Genomic DNA, 17,522 nt, shown 5'->3' with positions numbered 1-17,522 from the left:
TGGTATGGTTATGTTTTTATTTTTTAAAATCCTTACCTTTTATACAGACATGCTGAAATATTTAAAGTTGAAATGACTAAATGTCTGGGATTTTTTTCAAAATAATTTGAGTGCAGAGGAAAAGTGGAAGGGTTGTAGATGAAACTTGGAAGTGGATGTTCCTCTCTACTTTTGGAAATGCTGATAATTTTCCATATAAAAGTTCTGAAAACAGAAAATAAAATGCTCACATTGTGAGGTTAAGGCCAAAAGAAATCAGAAATGCATGAGAATTTCCAAATCCAGGGTTAAGAACAACATAGAGAAAAAAATTTCTGGTTTAAGTTGCAAAAATGTATTTCTTTTATGCAATATACTAACAAATCATAATTAACTGAAAAATACAATACTTTATATGTAAAGGGGAGAAAACTACTCCACCAAAGATGCCACATTAGAGATTTAGAGATCACAGAAATGTGTCTGCCAGGCAACCAAGGGCTCATGGAAAGCTGTGGTTTGTGTACAAATGCTATTTGTCTAATATTTTGTGCATTAATGACTGTCCCATTAGCATCTTCACTACACTTATTTTCATAGAAAGGAGAAACATATGATTTATAGAGCCCCTTAGTGACAAGGGTGAGGATCCTATACACTATGTTGCTGGTTTCCTAGTCTTCAGCAAGAAAGTGTAGGAGAGAAGCAAAAAATGTCCTGTTCCAACCCCTGCTCCCGGATGTGGCAAGGAAGAGGAGCTACCCAGCTTGAAACAAAAGAAATCCTAAGTCTGACACACAATGTCATGTTTAAGTTCCCCTTTCTCCAAAATGTAAAATAAATGTGCTTCCATCTTCTAAAATACTATGGGACTAAACATCCCTTTGTAATGCTAAGGAAATGCCAGTATTCTCGTGGATTTAGGAGAGGGATGTTCTGGTCATAGAAAGGTGCTGTGTCTCAGAAACACTTAAATACTCTTAAGCTAGAAATAGAGGGGAAAATAATGCCTCCCTGCATCTCCCCTCAACTGAAGTCCTCCTTTCTTAGCCTGATTTCCGATGAAATGTCTGAATACCTACAGTTATTTGGCCATCCTCAAAAGTGCAACTTATCCTGACGTCTCAAGGGACGGAAAAGTTACCGAAGTCCAAGGAATGAGTCACTTTGCTCAAATTTGATGAGTAATCTCAGGTGTCACGAAACCCAGTTTCAAAGGAGAGGGGAGGGGGCGTCAGATCTGCAGACGGAAGCAGGCCGCTCCCGATTGGATGGCGAGACCTCGATTTTCCTAAAATTGCGTCATTTAGAACCCAATTGGGTCCAGATGTTATGGGCATCGACGAGTTACCGTCTCGGAAACTCTCAATCACGCAAGCGAAAGGAGAGGAGGCGGCTAATTAAATATTGAGCAGAAAGTCGCGTGGGGAGAATGTCACGTGGGTTTGGAGGCTCGAGGAGGCTGGGATAAATACCGCAAGGCACTCAGCAGGCGAAAGAGCGCGCTCGGACCTCCTCCTTCCCGGCCGCAGCCACCTAGAGTGCGGAGCGACCAGCGTGCACTCGGAGGAACCAGAGGAACCCAGCACCCCACGGGACTGTCAGTCGCAGTAAGTACCCGCGCAGTGCCGGCCGCGGCTGCCCGGGTCACTCCACCCCGCATCTGTCCAAGGTGGCCGCGCTGGGTGCGCCGCTGCGGCGAGGGACAGTGGGGAGACTGGCTTCCCAAACGCCAACGCCCCTCTTTGTCTTCCACCTGCAGAGTTTCCTGGTTTGAAGGTGTGGGTTGGTGGGTTAGAGGGCTGGGGGAGTTGGGATTCAGGGAGAAGAGGGTTGGAGAATCTTTGGGACGCGATTCTCTCGCCTAACGGGTACAGGTGAGACTTTAGTCCTTGTATTTTTTATCTTAGTTCATCCGTTGTGGGGCAGAAAATTCTGTTGCTCTAACTCTTGGATAACCACCCCTAATAGATACATTATTCTCTCTTTGATCTCTTCTCCCACTACCCCTTCCCAGAAATTCAACATGAAAATCCTCGTGGCCTTGGCAGTCTTTTTTCTCGTCTCCACTCAGCTGTTTGCAGAAGAAATAGGAGCCAACGATGATCTGAATTACTGGTCCGACTGGTCCGACAGCGACCAGATCAAGGTGAGGCCCCTTCCCAGGACGGCCCGCACCCTTTTCCTGGGCTCGGGAGCTGTCACCTTCCCACACAGCAGCACCCTAGTTAACGTGGCAGGCACCGCGACCACGACGAGAGGCAGCGGATGCGTGCGGGAGGATGGAAAGGGGCGCTATTTCCCGGGTTCCTCACGGGATTTTGTGCCCACGATTCAAGTTTCTTCCCGAGGGTTGCACCGTCCAGCCCAGGAACTCCCTGCAGCAGGGATGCCCTCCCGGATGAGCCCGAGATCCCCACAAGATCATAAATCTCGTAAGATTTCATCCCCCAGGAATGGGGATTTCGGGGGCTCCGGTCCAGCTGCACTGCCCTAGCGTCTGGGCACGGGCAGAGGGCGCCTTGGTCGCGGGCAGCAGCGGGCACACGCGCGAGCTGCAGGGGGATTGGAGAGCCAGAGGCTGGAGGGAAGTTAATTTCCTGCCTTCACGTTTGTTTTGCGGACCTGAGGATGTAGCTTGAAGTTTTCCTTTAGAAACTCGCAGGCTACTGGCGCTGGGGAGCGCGCCTCGGGAAAAGGGTGAAAGTCGTCTATAAAACGTTGTCACCCTTCCTCACAGCAGCCCCAGCCCCAGATCACACACACCTGTGTGCATTTAGGGCGGTGAGGACTCTACAAAGCCGGCACCGAGACAAGACAAAGTCAGGTGGCGGTGCGACAGATGAGGGAAGGTCCCCGGGCTGGGAGGAAAGAACGGAAAGCGCTCGAGGCTTGAAGACGCCGAGCCAGCTGCTAACTCGCCCTGGCAGGCTTGCGGGGGACGGGACGTGGGTTCGGCGAGGAGGGGCGCAGAGAGGGAGCGCCTCGGGAGGTACCCCGCTCAGCCTCCCCCCGCCTCGGGGCCGGAGTACAGCGGGAAGGGCTCGGGTTGCTGGTTGCCTCGCTCCGGTTGCCTTACACGCCCTTTGTCCGTGCTGTTGTCCCCCAGGAGGAACTGCCTGAGCCCTTTGAGCATCTTCTGCAGAGAATCGCCCGGAGACCCAAGCCTCAGCAGTTCTTTGGATTAATGGGCAAACGGGATGCTGGTGAGATGGGCGACCGTCCCTAGGTGTCTTGGGCAGCCCGCCCTGTCTGCTCACTCCTTCTCGGAGTACCCCAGGGTCTCTCGCTCTGAATAGAGATTTCCACTCCAAGAGGGGTGTAACCCAGGCGCGACATTGCCCACCGCACTAAGGCACGCAGGGGCCCGCAGCGGGAGGGAAATATCTGGTTCGCATGCCTCACTGTATTCGAGTGAAGCGCTCCCTTGACTAAAGATCCAAACTGACAAAGGGAAGACACGGGCCTCCAGGGGTAGTACTGCAGTTGATCCAAGTGCATGTGGAACAGGATTTTGTAGCATTCCCTGAGGTGAGAGTAGATCTGTCTTGGGATAGAAATATTGTTTCCTTGAATTAATCGCACCATCAGTGGAACATGTAATGACAATTCGTCTCTTGTCAGATTCCTCAACTGAAAAACAAGTGGCCCTGTTAAAGGCTCTTTATGGTAAACGTTCCTATAAATCTTTATTTTACTATTGTGAAAGCACATGTAGGAAAGTGAAATAAAATCTTTTATGGGCTGAAATACAAGATCTGGATCATGCCTGTTTAATAAAGAGATGGATTTGCATACTCTCTTCTCGATTTCTCTGTCACTCTCTCGCTGTCACTCTCTCTCTGTCTCTCTCTGCCACGTCTCTCTTTCTCTCTCTCTCTCAATGGGTGGCCAGTCTTGAAGGTGGGAAATACTACAGTCTTATAGTCAATAAGAGGTCTCAAAAGTCCCATAGTTCTAGGTTTGAATCCCATAGAAGGCACTTAATAAAAATTCCATTTGTTTGTTTAAATATTTAGTTTTTATTATTAATAAGTTGTTTAGCATTTATGGTTCTGCCTTATTCCTCAGGATAATATATAGATAGAAAATATTACATATTTTGATAATCAAATTATTTTATAAAAGATATAATGTAGCATCTTTAAAAACAAATGTATATGTGTTTGATAATTTTATCTTTCTTCTAGGACATGGCCAGATCTCTCACAAAAGTAAGTTCAAAATTGTTTTGACATTTATCAAATTTAAATGTAAAATTATATTGAATTTCACTTTATCTTACCTTATTTTCTGTCATAACCCTAAGGCTTAATATGTTTAATGAAGACAATATAAGAATGGGGGAGATTCGTATTACATCCAGAATATGGTTGTTTAAAGCTGTGTTGTTTAGACATATTGTACTTAGCAAAGAGATGCATTATATTAAGAAAGAAAAAAAAAGTCTTTTAAGTCCCTTAAATTGTTGGTTTTAAATAAGAATTTCAATCCTAGGATTAGAAATCTACCATACACATTTCTTCCCACCCACCCACCCCCTAAGCTTACTTTCACTGTAAACAAACAAACAAACAAACAAAACCCCCACAAGCATTTATAGGCATCTTCTAACTCAATTTAGTATGCTTGGTCCAATAATGATGTCATTTATTAGGGTCATCCAGCAGTCAATTAAATGGAATGAGTGAGTGAATCTGAGTAGAGAATCCACACTAAAAATGAAGATGGGTAGAGATGCAGTTTTTTAATCCCCTAATTGAATGGGAAAACTCGATCAGTAAAATATTTCTTAGGGCAGCAAAGATGGCAAAATTGTGGTACGTGAAGGTCATTGGATTTGTTTCTCAGTTAATGGAACCAGAGTTGACATGAAGTGGCAGGGGTCTATCTTCATATTGTCCACTCATGTACCCTGTCGTGAATTTGGTGCATTGGGTGGCAGAGCAGGCCGCATTAATGTAGCAGCTGTATTCTCAACCATTGAAATAAAAACCAAGAGAAATTCTGTCACTGGCATTAAACTAGTAACCTTTCCGAAGAGTTCATCTTTGAAAAATAAATAAGTAGTATTCATGTTTAATTTCTAAGGATTTGACTTTGAAGGGAATTATATATAAAAATTCTATGTAATAAAAAATGTACTCTATTTATGTCAAAACTAATACACTTTACTGAAACGAGTATCTTTTAATATCCAATAAACAGTGACCTTTTAGAAGATTATAATCATCAAGGAAAGGAATCTGATTTTAATTAAGGTCTACTTGCTGAAAAGTACAACTTATTAATAACACAAGGAAATATGCTTGGATATTTCACTGTCACACAAATGTGAAATTGACTTCCTAAAAAATCAAAGCTGGCTCAAATGACAATATTTTATATCAAATATATTTTAGAACCTTATATAATAGATAAAATATAATATGAATAAAGAGTGCTTGCTAATATTAAATATAGAATTGAGAAAAGTACTTTCATTGTATTGTGTTAGTGTAATTTATAAAACTTTTAAGGAATCTTTATTTCTTCAGTCTCACCAAAACTTTAAGTAGAAAGTTATTTATTATACAGACATATATTCAGAAGCTTGCTTTGTTCTAGTTATAATAGTTTGTTTCCTCAAGGATATACATATTAAAATACCCGTAAATGTATTTTTCCAGGGCATAAAACAGATTCCTTTGTTGGACTAATGGGCAAAAGAGCTTTAAATTCTGGTATGTATGAAATCATGACTGAAAATAGACAGTATCTCAAATCTATTTCTATTTTTTCTAAGACATAGTTTTTAAAATATTAAAAAGGAGTAGTAGATACAAAAATTAGTATTATGGTGAAAAAATTTAATTGTTGTAACCACAAATGGATTTATGGGTAATTAAGCTAATATTACCACAGTATCTGTCTGTTTCTCTCCAATCACCATTCTTACCAGTGTCTGCCCCATTTAATCATTACCCAACCTGAATCTTTGGGTTAGTCCTATATTCTTTCCTGTAGATCTGTTAAATAAGCCTTGTTTAACCTTACTGAATTAACGGAGAATGGGGAGTGCAGGGAAGAATGAGGCTAATTTTCACTTATCAAAGTAATTTGAAAGTTTTAAAAGACATTACATCTGGTAATCTTCCGACACAAAAATAAATTCACAAAACAAATGCTTTATACAAATTAATCACTTTTCTGAAGTTGTAGAAATTCAAAATCTAAACATCCTGATGGATGTTGGAGAGGATGTGAGTGACACGGTTTATTCCAGTACTTTCAAAAAGAAACACAATTAAATATCCTTGAGTGTTGTAAATTGGTTCTGGCTATAAACTCCTTAGAGGGAAAGGATGCCACAATTCTCATTTTAATTCTGAACAACTTTTTCGTATGATATAAAGGCTGCAGGTTTCCTTCTCTTCAGTTTCCATCTTCTTTGTAAATACTATATATACGTATCTGAAAACCCTTATTAGTTAACTCATTCATCACACTGATTTCAAGGTAAATAAACCCTATATCATTTTAATAGAAGATCACTTTTTGTTAAGACCTTAGAGCTCTTACCTCCAGGGCTTCTTGGAAAAGCTATTCAAATTCTATTTTGCCTTCAGTGAAAATAGAATTAAAATACTAAATATGTAATTAATCAGAAAGTAATCAGCAGCTGTCTTACCCATTTAGAATATTTCTAGTTTTTAGACAATCTATAAGATGTGCTGGCTTAATTCTTAATTGTCTGGATCCTAGGAAAAATAATTATCCTAGTGTTTTTTAATGGAGATATTTTTCTTTATTGTGAAATGGGTACAACAAATAAAACCACTTTCTGTGGGGCAAAAGTTAAAACCCACGATGCAAAAAAAAAGTTAACACAATCTGGGCTACAGCAGAAGCCAGAGAATATATTCATATAATTGAAAAGTTCTAAGCGCTTCATAATTGACCTTTTGGTACATAATTTCTAATAAATTTGGAATTTGTAGTTCCTGGTGTTGAAGTCTGCAGGACAAGCTATCCCAGTGTTTTTACTGGGTCCCCATTTTCTATTTAGACACTACCTTTGCATTTTCTCACCAGTCATTTTGGGCTGCCGAAGGGTAAGTGAAGTGTAAGAAATTATCAATGTGCCTTAATAAAAACTTGTAATTGTTTTATTAATATATATTATCTTCCCACTTTTGGAAATGAAGTATAAACTTAAACCACAATGACTTTCATTTGTATCAGTGCATACTAGTCCTCACTTAACTGTAGTTTTCTTGATAATCGTATTAGTCATCAACTTTCCATTTCCAGAACTGATATAGGTTTCAGAACATGCTTAACTTTACAGATAATGTAGATATTGTACAAGTTAGAACAGATTAAATACTATTAAATGTACTTAAAATAATAACATAATTATAAGTAGTGATAAATAGAATCACTGTAATGAATCAGGATCAATTTATAACTAAATCTTTGTTCCTCCATTTTCGTTAAGAAAATATAAATAGGTGAAAAATGGGCAAACATGTGATCTGATCCACAGTCAATCAGGGATCTTTTTATATACCTCATTGAGGCAAGGTTATCATAGTCTTAATCTACAGCCATCTGATCTTTACCCACTCATGGTCAGGGACCCCTTTGACAATCTGATAAATCTAGATAGATGCCCTTTCCCAGAGAAAACCTCATCAACTCATACACTCAAAAATTTATATCAGGCTTCAGAGGGTTCAAAGACCAGGTAAGAAACTCTGCTTCCATATAAGAGGACATTATGTTCCAGCTAAATCACTGTCTGTCTTTAGTTGGTTTACATTAGCTTTCATCTAATTTCTCTGAGGAACAGGGCCATGTTACCTAAAGCTTGTCAGAGACTGAACTTGGACTATTCATCCTGTTCCTAATATAATCAAACCAGAATGAGAAATAAACTATTTCCTTCCCTTAAGCCTGTCCAGTGTTGGCTCAGACTGTTCTGCCTCACAAGTGCATACTTAATTGATATAAAATATGCAGCTTATTGTTAACCGCACTTAAAGGATAGTTGGGTGTTTAAGACCAGTATTAAAAGAAGGAAGTGATAACACTGGTGCCTTTACCTGCCTTCTCTGTCAACAAACCTTCTCACTGAGGAAACTGTTTAGCACCTATTATTCCTACAGATCCTTCACAGATCTTTCTGCTGTTTTTGTTTACATTCAGTATTTTATACACGCCATACTGAATTTCAAAAAGCATAGTAGTTTCACTATACCATATGTCTAAGTCTATAAGGTGTTAGTTAAGATGATGAAAAATATCCCAAAATACCTTGATCACAACAGTCTGATTTTTACCCCTTTGTGGTTACAGATCCCTTTGAAATTATATATAATATAATATAACATAAAATTTTGGCATTTTTTTGTCCAGATAATCAATGTATTTAAGTTATTTGCTAGCTATATGTTAAATACCTTTGGAAGCAATAATTAACCCTTCACAGACCATTAAGGTGCTAGTGAAAAGTTAAACAGTATGGTATTTAGATGGCTCAACTGACTTACCTACGGTAAATGGGCTGTTTTTAGTCTTGAGGGCAATCCATCACTGGGAGGTATCCACAAGGGAGGAAGAGACCCCCACACAATTAGATGCCCCTTGAGCAGAGATCAGCAAACTTTTCCTGAAAAGAAACAGATTAGAAATATTTTAGGCTTTGTGAGCCATGTAGTCTCTGTTGCAACTACCCAAATCTGTTCTTTTAGGCCAAAGCAGCCATAGACCATATGTAAATGAATGAGTGTGTCTGTATTCCTGTAAACCCATTTACAAAAACAAATGGTTATTTTAGGCATTGTCCTTTCTATAATTCACTGTGGGTATCTGCCACTGCTTGAGAAAGCTGCTGAGAATCAACACTGCAATATATTGTGGAAATATGCTTTGGGGGCACCAAGTATATGATGAATGATGAAAGAAACTGAGTTCCGTGGTCAGATCATTTCCCGTCAGGATAGAGACTGAGGCAGGATTGGAAGATGTGCAAATTACATTCCTAGAAATATTTCTGTAAGGGAAAAAGTCATTAGGAGTTTAGAATAAATTACTATATGCCCTGAACTTTAGTTGTGTAACTCCCTCAGTGAATTCACGTAAAAAACATTTTATCTCCTATTTGTTTTCAGTGGCTTATGAAAGGAGTGCAATGCAGAATTATGAAAGAAGACGTTAATAAACTACCTAACGTTAGTTATTCAGCTTCATTTGTGTCAATGGGCAATGAAAGGTAAAATAAGACATGCACTATGAGGAATAATTATTTATTTAATAACAATTGTTTGGGGTTGAAAATTCAAAAAGTGTTTATTTTTCATATTGTGCTAATATGTGTTGTAAACATGTGTTTTAATTCCAATATGACTCCCTTAAAATAGAAATAAGTGGTTATTTCTCTACAAAGCACAGTGTTCAATAAAATTGTAAAACCTGTCAATGATATAGTCCCTAAAGAAAAAAATCATTGCTTTGAAGCAGTCGTGTCAGCTACTGCAGAAAGGGCGGGAAACTCCTGACAGTCTTGTGCTTTTCCTATTTGTTTCCATGGTGAAAATGTACTGAGATTTTGGTATTACACTATATTTGTATCTCTGAAGCATGTTTCATGTTTTGTGACCATATAGAGATGTTTTTAAAAGTTTTAACGTGATTCTAAGGTCTTCATTTCATTGTACGATGTGTTGTGATAGTTAACATTTTAAATAAAAGAAAAAATATCTTGAAGATTTTTGTCACATTTTTTATTAACATATGTGTCCAATTAGCAATCTTTCCTTTAATAGGTGAAATATGTTCAAAGTGATTTTGTCTAAAATGCAGTTTCTCACTCTGTCATGCACTTTTTTTTTTTTTTTTTTTTTTGCTAAATCATTTGTCATGAGATCATTTATGAAGAACACAACTGCATTTTGGATTCCAAAGAGTAAAGGCTAAGTTCTGGTTTTATGTGCTTTTGATTCCTTTTTACAAATAGGATAATAATCTATTTCAAATATATATTTCACTGATTGTTTTCTTGTTGAGTAAAACATCAGCTCACTACCATTTCAGCCCTGCTCAGAGCCCAGGTATAAATTCATCAGTGCCTGAGTCTCACTAGAATAAAGATAGCAAATCAAATTCTCACAAAGATTGTTGGAAGATGATACAGAAAGATGAGGTGTTGATAATAGGGCAACACCCTCACAGCAAAAATAACTCCTTTTCAGCATTTTTAAGAAGTGCCTGTGAATTGCTAATACCTATAACACTCTGTCTGACAGAAGCACATGCATCAGGAATAAATACCAAGCATTGAGAGGGAGGCTTGTGCATTTTGATTGATAAATGTCCTTGGAATCATTTTCTGATTGCATAGCGTATGTGAAGTATTGACCAGCAGTAAAACAATGCAGACAAGCACTGTTCAGTGAAGTAAAAAACATGAATGTAGCCTGGACTGGTGACTGTTGGTGAGCAATACAACCATTTGAAGGAGAGAAGAGCTAAAGCATATTTTAACATTTATGTTTTCAATTAAATGTTTTTTTTTAAAAAAACTCCACCTCATATTCCTTAGTACACAATACATTTAAGTATGAAAAATTATATAATGGTAAGCAAAATGGAGAAAACCAGAGTCATCCCCTAGAGCCCCACTCCGCAACAGCAATGTTTAACATTCCATTGAATAGCAATTATAATAAATAATCATTAAAATTATGTATGTACTTAATCACTCAATGACAGAAATATTATCGTCATTATTATCATTTTACAGGTGGGGTTATGAAGCTTAACGAAATGCTGGGGTCAGAGATTATAATATAATAGGAGTCAGGATTGGAAATAAACTGAGGGGGAAATAGAGCAAATCACTATCTAACAATGAAATTGATTAAGCAAACATATACTAAAACAACAGAATACACAGTCATTTAAAGTGGCATCATGGTGTATTTTATAATGTGGAACAACATATATGGTATGTTGTTAGACATAAAGCAGTATTTGTTATATATATTTACACATATATATAGCTTTTCTGCATAGCTGTTGTAACAAGAGGAACAATTTTAGTGGATAAGCACATGGGACTCAGTGTCATACCACTCAGGTTTGAATCTTGGCTCTATCACGTTACGAATGGCCTTGTAAAGATGGGCGAGTCCCTTAACTTTTCTTTGCCTTATTTTTCTCATCCGTAAAATTAGAATAACACTACTACTTACTACATGGCATTCAGCTGATGCATTGTAAAGCTTTGAACACAATCTCTCACACACAGCAAACATCCAGTGAATGTTACCTGTTCCCATTGGAAGCTGCTGTTCAAAATGCCAGTGTGAAAATTAGTTCTATATTTTAACCATGAAACATTTTTATAGGCACTAGACACACTACACTGAACAAGCAACAGCACGGGTAGTATTTAAATCTTTGCCTCACAAATTAAATCCAGGCTATATCACAAATTCGCGGTGCTTTGTGCTGTTCATTGCCGCACTAGGTAGTCCCCATGGCCCCTTCCTGCTCTGAAATTCTATAAATCCCTGTGGTATGATCCCACAGTGCCACATCAAGACATGCATTGATGAACCTTCACTCATGCCTGCTTTCCCTCTAGGCCCAGAAACCCAGTGGCAACACAAATAGGAAAAAGGACAGAAACTTCAGTTTAAGTTTCTGCTCAAAACATTTATTATTACTTTCTCTTTGTGCCATATTTCCTTTAGTTAAAGTAAGTTTTCTTCACCTATATTCTTTCTTAAGTATTTTATTCTGTTATGAAACAGCAAAAAGACCAAACTACCTGAAGTTACCTATATACATTATTGCTTTAGTTTTTGTTTTGGTTTTGTTTCCGTATTGGTCTGGGCCCAGGGTAAAAATAAATGATTTTCAAGTTAATTTGAGAAGGGGTTAATAAAGGGACTAGTTACAAAGTTATGGGCAGCAATATAGAGAAGTTGGTAATGGTATATGGTTCTCCATGCTATGTCCTTGGGAGTAACAGCTACCCCTACGCCAGAAGGATCAACTTGAGGAAATGAGAGTCCCTGTATGCAAAAGGCTGCTTGATGGCAGTTGTCTTCAATAAAAGAGTGGAGCCAAAACAAGGTGTTCAAGTATGGGTGGGAGGAGGAGAGTGGGGTGGCCAGGGAATAAATATCCCATCCTCATTGCCACCCAGCTGTCTGATCTCCTGTTGGTACCTCCCACTGGGCAAACCCAACTGGAAAACAGAAGAGTAGGAGCCCTTGAATGCTGTCTACACAGGTAAGCAGCACATACAGGGCTCTTGAGCATATGGAGAAAGCTGGCAGGTGCATTGGTGGGGTGGGGCAGGGGAGGAAGAAGAAAGATATTCAACACGTGTGCCCTATTATCTTGAATCGAAGGGAAATTAATAAGCAGAAATCCAAATAAAGGAAAGCATACAGTAACAATAAAAGTCCTTCTCTATAACCCCAGGGATATAGTTTCACATGAATCCATCCAGACAGACAAAAATAAGAGTATCTTATCTCAATTTGAGCATGTGCTGAAATCTCTCCTTCTAACACAAAATAATTATGAATGATTTTTAAGGAAGTTAGTATTTTGGGATTTGTGCAAAACACAGTAAAGATTTTTATTATATCAGAAATTATGTAAATCCCCAGAAAAGAAGCAGAACAGAAGCCACAACAGTAAGTCATAGTCCTAGCAGGAAATTGCAGAGGCTACAGTACAGGGGAAGGTGCCAATCCCAGAATAAGGAACTGACCACTGCAGACAACAGACTTGCTAGCAATACTGGATGAGTATTGCAGCCATGAGATGAAGGGACAAAATATTCAAAATTCTTAAGGAAAACAGTATTTAACCAAACTATCACTTAACAGTGAGGATGAATTTGTGGAAGAAGAAAAGCCAACTAAGAGCTGTTAGCTTAAGCCTTATTAAAACCATTGCAACATGAGAATAGCTCAAAATAGCTGTTCTGCTGAAGAGCAGATAGTCTAAGGAATTTATATGTTAGATTAGCCAGGTGCAGCAGCTCATGCCTATAATCCCAGTGCTTTGGGAGGCTGAGACGGGAGGATTGCTTGAGGCCAAGAGTTTAAAACCAGCCTGATCTTAGAAAAGCAGGACCCCATTTCTACAAAAACTATAAATGAAACATTAGCTGGGCATGGTGGCACATGCCTGTAGTCCTAGCTATTCAGGGAGCAAGGTGGGAGAATAATTTGAGCCCAGGAGTTTGAGATTAAGGTGAGCTGTGGTTGTGCTACCATATTTGAGACTGGGTAACAGAGCAAGACCCTGTTTCTGAAAACAAATGAACAACAACAACAACAACAACAACAAAACATATGAATTTCCATGTTAGGTTGATGAAGGTCAGTCAATATTTCGCTATATCCTGAAAATTGTCCACTGTTCCAATTCAGAGAAGGTATGGGGCTGAATAATGAAACAGGATTCAGGTCCTGCAAGACTGAAGCTAAGGTTCTACCAGCTGTTATCCAATTTGGGTCTGACAGGAAAAGTAAGGAGAAAGAGGCGTTGGCCCAGATCTTACTAGGGTCAGTGAAATAAATTCAGTCGTTCACTTTCTTTCACTAATTAAGGGCATTTTCACACATATAAAACCTCAGAAAGTTTATGCCCACCTTCTTTGAAAAAATTACTAAGGACATATTTCAGCAAGAAGAAAACTAAATCTGGGAGGAAATAATTATAAGAAATATGGTGAGCCAAGTAATTATTCTAAAAATACTGCTAAATTGAAGGGTTATGTATATGTATGTGTGTTAAACAATATAGAAATAAAATCTGATAAGATGTCAACATGGGAGTTAGCTAGGGGAGAAGGAAGGACAGTATAAAATGAATGAATACATGCTAAATTTATTGTGTTACTGAGGAGGCTAGGACATAATCCAGACTTTTTTTTCAAAGAATGTGTAAGTTTCTGTGTATGAGTTAAAAACACACACAGGTTAAAACTAAAAGAATAGATGAATAAGTAACTATCAAAACAGAAGAAGGAAAATGTTGCAAAGCACAATCCAATCAACAGAAGGAAAGAAAGCTTTTTAAAAATCTTGGTTAAAAAAACTAACTAGGCTGGGCACTGTGGCTCACTCCTGTAATCCCAGCACTTTGGGAGGCCGAGGTGGGCGGATCACCTGAGGTCAGGAGTTCAAGACTAACCTGGCCAACATGGTGAAACCCTATCTCTAGTAAAAATACAAAATTAGCCGGGGTGTGGTGGTGGGTACCTGTACTTCCAGCTACTTCGGAGGCTGAGGCAGGAGAATTGCTTGAACCCGGGAGGCAGAGGTTGCAGTGAGCTGAGATCACGCCACTGCACTCCAGCCGGGGCAAAAAGAGCAAAACTCCGTTTCAAAAAAGCAAGCAAACAAACAAACAAACCTAACTAAATATTAATATTTGCATAAATATGAGTAGCTTTATTAGACCTATTAAAAGACAGAGATTTCAGGTTGCTAAAAAGATAAAAAAAAAAGTAGCTATTTATTATTTACCAAAAGACAAACCTGAAAAAAAACAAGAAAAGTGTTAAAAAATAAAGGGATATTTTAAAAATCTGCCAAATACTAACATAATGATTATATAGCAATTTTACTGTCATATGAGTCAGTAAAATTTTTCCTGGTAAAAATTCCAGGAAATCAAAAAATGATTATGAATATTGATAAAAGGAATAATCTACTAAGAACACATAACAGCTTCAAACCTTTATGAATATGAGGTTTATTCAAAATATATAAAGCAGGCTGGGCACAGTGGCTCACACCTGTAAACCCTGCACTTTGGGAAGCCAGGGAAGAAGGGTTGCCTGAGTCCAGGAGTTTGAGACTAGCCCAGGAAATATAGCAAGATCTCATCTTTACCAAAAAGACTTTTAAAAATTGTGTGTGTGTGTGTGTGTGTATACACACACGTAATTTTTACTGGTAATTGTGAAGAATGCTGCAATGAACATAGGAATGCAGGTATCTCTTCAATGTACTGATTTCATTTTTAAAAACACATATATACCCAGAAGTGGGATTGCTGGATCGTATAGTAGTTCTGTTTTTAAATTTTTGAGAAACCTCCATATTGTCTTCCATAAGTTGTACTGATCGACATTCCCACCAATAGCGTACAAAGTTTCCCTTTTCTCCACATCCTTGCAACACTTGTATTTTGTCTTTTAGATAATACAGTCATTCTATTATAAGAAGTGTGTATATATATGCCAATTAAAATATTTTCAAGTATTAAAAATATGTAAATAATAGCTATGGAAAATGTCAGTTTTTCAGTCAAAAAGTAAGCAAGTGCAAGAGGAATTAAATAGACATGCAGAGAATTAAGACAAATAGACATATGCAATCAAGAATCTTCATCCCTAATGAACCCCAAAAATCCTCAAAAAACACTAGCAAGTCAAATTCCACAGCACATTAAAGGAATCATATACCATACTATTTATCTCTGGCATGCAAAAATGGTTAAACATATGCAAATCAGTTGATGTGATTTAATAGAATGAACGATAAAAATCATATGATTATTTCAATAGATGCAGAAAAAGCATTTGACAAATTCAACATTCTTTTATGATTAAAACTCTCAACAAATAACTACAGAAAGAATATACTAATATTCTTTTTGTTATGTTTCTCAACATGATAAAGGCCACACATGACAAGCTTACAGTTAACATACTCCACGGTAAAAAGTTGAAAGCTTACCCTCTAAGATTAGTAACAAAGCAAGGATGCCTACTCTTTCCACTCCTATTCAATATAGTACTGGAAGTCCTAACCAAAGCAATTAAGCAAGAAAAATAAATAAAAAGCATCCAAATTGAAAAGAAAGCAGTAAACTTTTCCCTTTTTGCCAATGACATGACCTTACACATCAAAAACTGTAAAGATTACACCAAAAAAACTCTTGGAACTGATCAATTCCGTAAAGTTGTATAATACAAGACCAGCTATAAAATCAACAGAATTTCTGTACACTAACCACAAACTATCTAAAAAAGAAATCAAGAAAATATTATTATATCATAGCATTTTAAAAATACATAAAATATTTAGAAATAAATTTGACCAAGGAGTTTCTACATTGTTTTCTACACTGAAAACTATAAAATATTGATGGAATAAATTGAAGATAAAAATAATAAATGGAAAAATATCTTATTTTCATGGATTAGAAGAATTAATATCATAAAAATGCCTATACTACTCAAAGTGATAAACAGATTTAATGAAATTCCTATTAAAATTCCAATGAGGTTTTACAGAAAGTTTTTTTTGTTTTTTTTTATACTTTAAGTTCTAGGGTACATGTGCACAACGTGCAGGTTTGTTACATATGTATACTTGTGCCATGTTGGTGTGTTGCACCCATTAACTCATCATTTACATTAGGTATATCTCCTAATGCTATCCCTCCCCCTCCCCCCTCCCCACAATAGGCCCCAGTGTGTGATGTTCCCCTCCTGTGTCCAAGTGATCTCATTGTTCAATTCCCACCTAAGAGTGAGAACATGCGGTGTTTGGTTTTCTATTCTTGCGATAGTTTGCTGAGAATGAGGGTTTCCAGCTGCATCCATGTCCCTACAAAGGACACAAACTCATTCTTTTTTATGCCTGCATAGTATTCCATGGTGTATATGTGCCACATTTTCTTAATCCAGTCTGTCACTGATGGACATTTGGGTTGATTCCAAGTCTTTGCTATTGTGAATAGTGCTGCAATAAACATACGTGTGAATTTGTATAGCACCACAAAAATCATGAATAGCCAAAGCATCTTGACCAAAAAGAACAAAACTGAAGGCATCACACTACCTGATTTCAAAATATACTACAAACGTATAATAATCAAAACAGCCCAGTACTGGCATAAAAACAGATATAGAGACCAATGGAACAGAATAGAGGGCCCAGAAGAAATCCACACATTTACAGTCAAATAACCTTCAACAAAGGCAGCAAGAATACACAATGAGGAATGGACAGTCTCTTCAATAAGTGGTGTTGGGAAAACTGACTATACACATGCAAAAGAATGAAATTAGACTGGTTTCTTGCGTTATCTGTAAAACTCAACTGAAAATAGTTACTTACTTAATTGTAAGGCCTGAAACTATAAAACTACTAAAAGAAAACATAGGGGAAAAACTTGTTTACATTGGTCTGGGAAATTATTTTTTGGATATGACTTCCACAACTCAGGCAACAAAATCTAAAATGGACAAATGGGATTGTATCAAACTGAAAAGCTTTGCACAGCAAAGAAAACAAAAGTGAAGAGACAGCCAACAAAAGGGGAGAAAATATTTGCAAGTCATATGTCTGATAAGGGGTTAATATTCAAAATATATAAGGAACCCAAACAACATTACAGCAAGAAAATGAATAACCCAATTTTAAAATGAGCAACAGATGAGAACAGACATTTCTTAAAAGAAAACATAAAAATGGACAGCAGACATGTAAAAAAAAAAAATCCTTAACATA

At 37.8% G+C, this 17,522-nt stretch overlaps 1 protein-coding gene across 4 annotated transcripts; it reads left to right on the top strand.

Annotated features, from left to right (window-relative positions):
* Nucleotides 1–1,459: 1,459 nt before the first annotated feature.
* Nucleotides 1,460–9,729, top strand: TAC1 (tachykinin precursor 1). 4 transcript variants are annotated; one of them, XM_023224874.3, is made up of 7 exons: nucleotides 1,460–1,589; nucleotides 1,997–2,128; nucleotides 3,089–3,185; nucleotides 3,604–3,648; nucleotides 4,170–4,193; nucleotides 5,649–5,702; nucleotides 9,135–9,729. In XM_023224874.3, exons 2-7 carry the CDS (start codon nucleotides 2,006–2,008, stop codon nucleotides 9,179–9,181), a joined length of 390 nt encoding a protein of 129 aa, XP_023080642.1. In that variant the 5' UTR covers nucleotides 1,460–1,589; nucleotides 1,997–2,005; the 3' UTR covers nucleotides 9,182–9,729. The 4 variants fall into 4 exon arrangements, with proteins under 4 accessions (XP_023080642.1, XP_023080643.1, XP_023080645.1 ...); XM_023224875.3 differs by lacking the exon at nucleotides 3,604–3,648 and having other exon boundaries at nucleotides 1,483–1,589; XM_023224877.3 differs by lacking the exon at nucleotides 5,649–5,702 and having other exon boundaries at nucleotides 1,483–1,589.
* The last annotated feature ends 7,793 nt before the right edge of the window (nucleotides 9,730–17,522 follow it).

Source organism: Piliocolobus tephrosceles, chromosome 8, assembly GCF_002776525.5.
Source record: "Piliocolobus tephrosceles isolate RC106 chromosome 8, ASM277652v3, whole genome shotgun sequence".
Lineage (NCBI taxonomy): Eukaryota > Metazoa > Chordata > Mammalia > Primates > Cercopithecidae > Piliocolobus > Piliocolobus tephrosceles.
This window is presented reverse-complemented; position numbering and strand designations above follow the sequence as displayed.

Excerpts from the sequence above, each read along its gene's own strand:
- TAC1 (XM_023224874.3), top strand. The coding sequence starts at position 2,006 with ATGAAAATCCTCGTGGCCTTGGCAGTCTTTTTTCTCGTCTCCACTCAG. Across the intron at positions 3,649-4,169 it reads CCTGTTAAAGGCTCTTTATG|GACATGGCCAGATCTCTCAC; the intron begins GTAAACGTTCCT and ends TCTTTCTTCTAG. Across the intron at positions 5,703-9,134 it reads CAAAAGAGCTTTAAATTCTG|TGGCTTATGAAAGGAGTGCA; the intron begins GTATGTATGAAA and ends ATTTGTTTTCAG.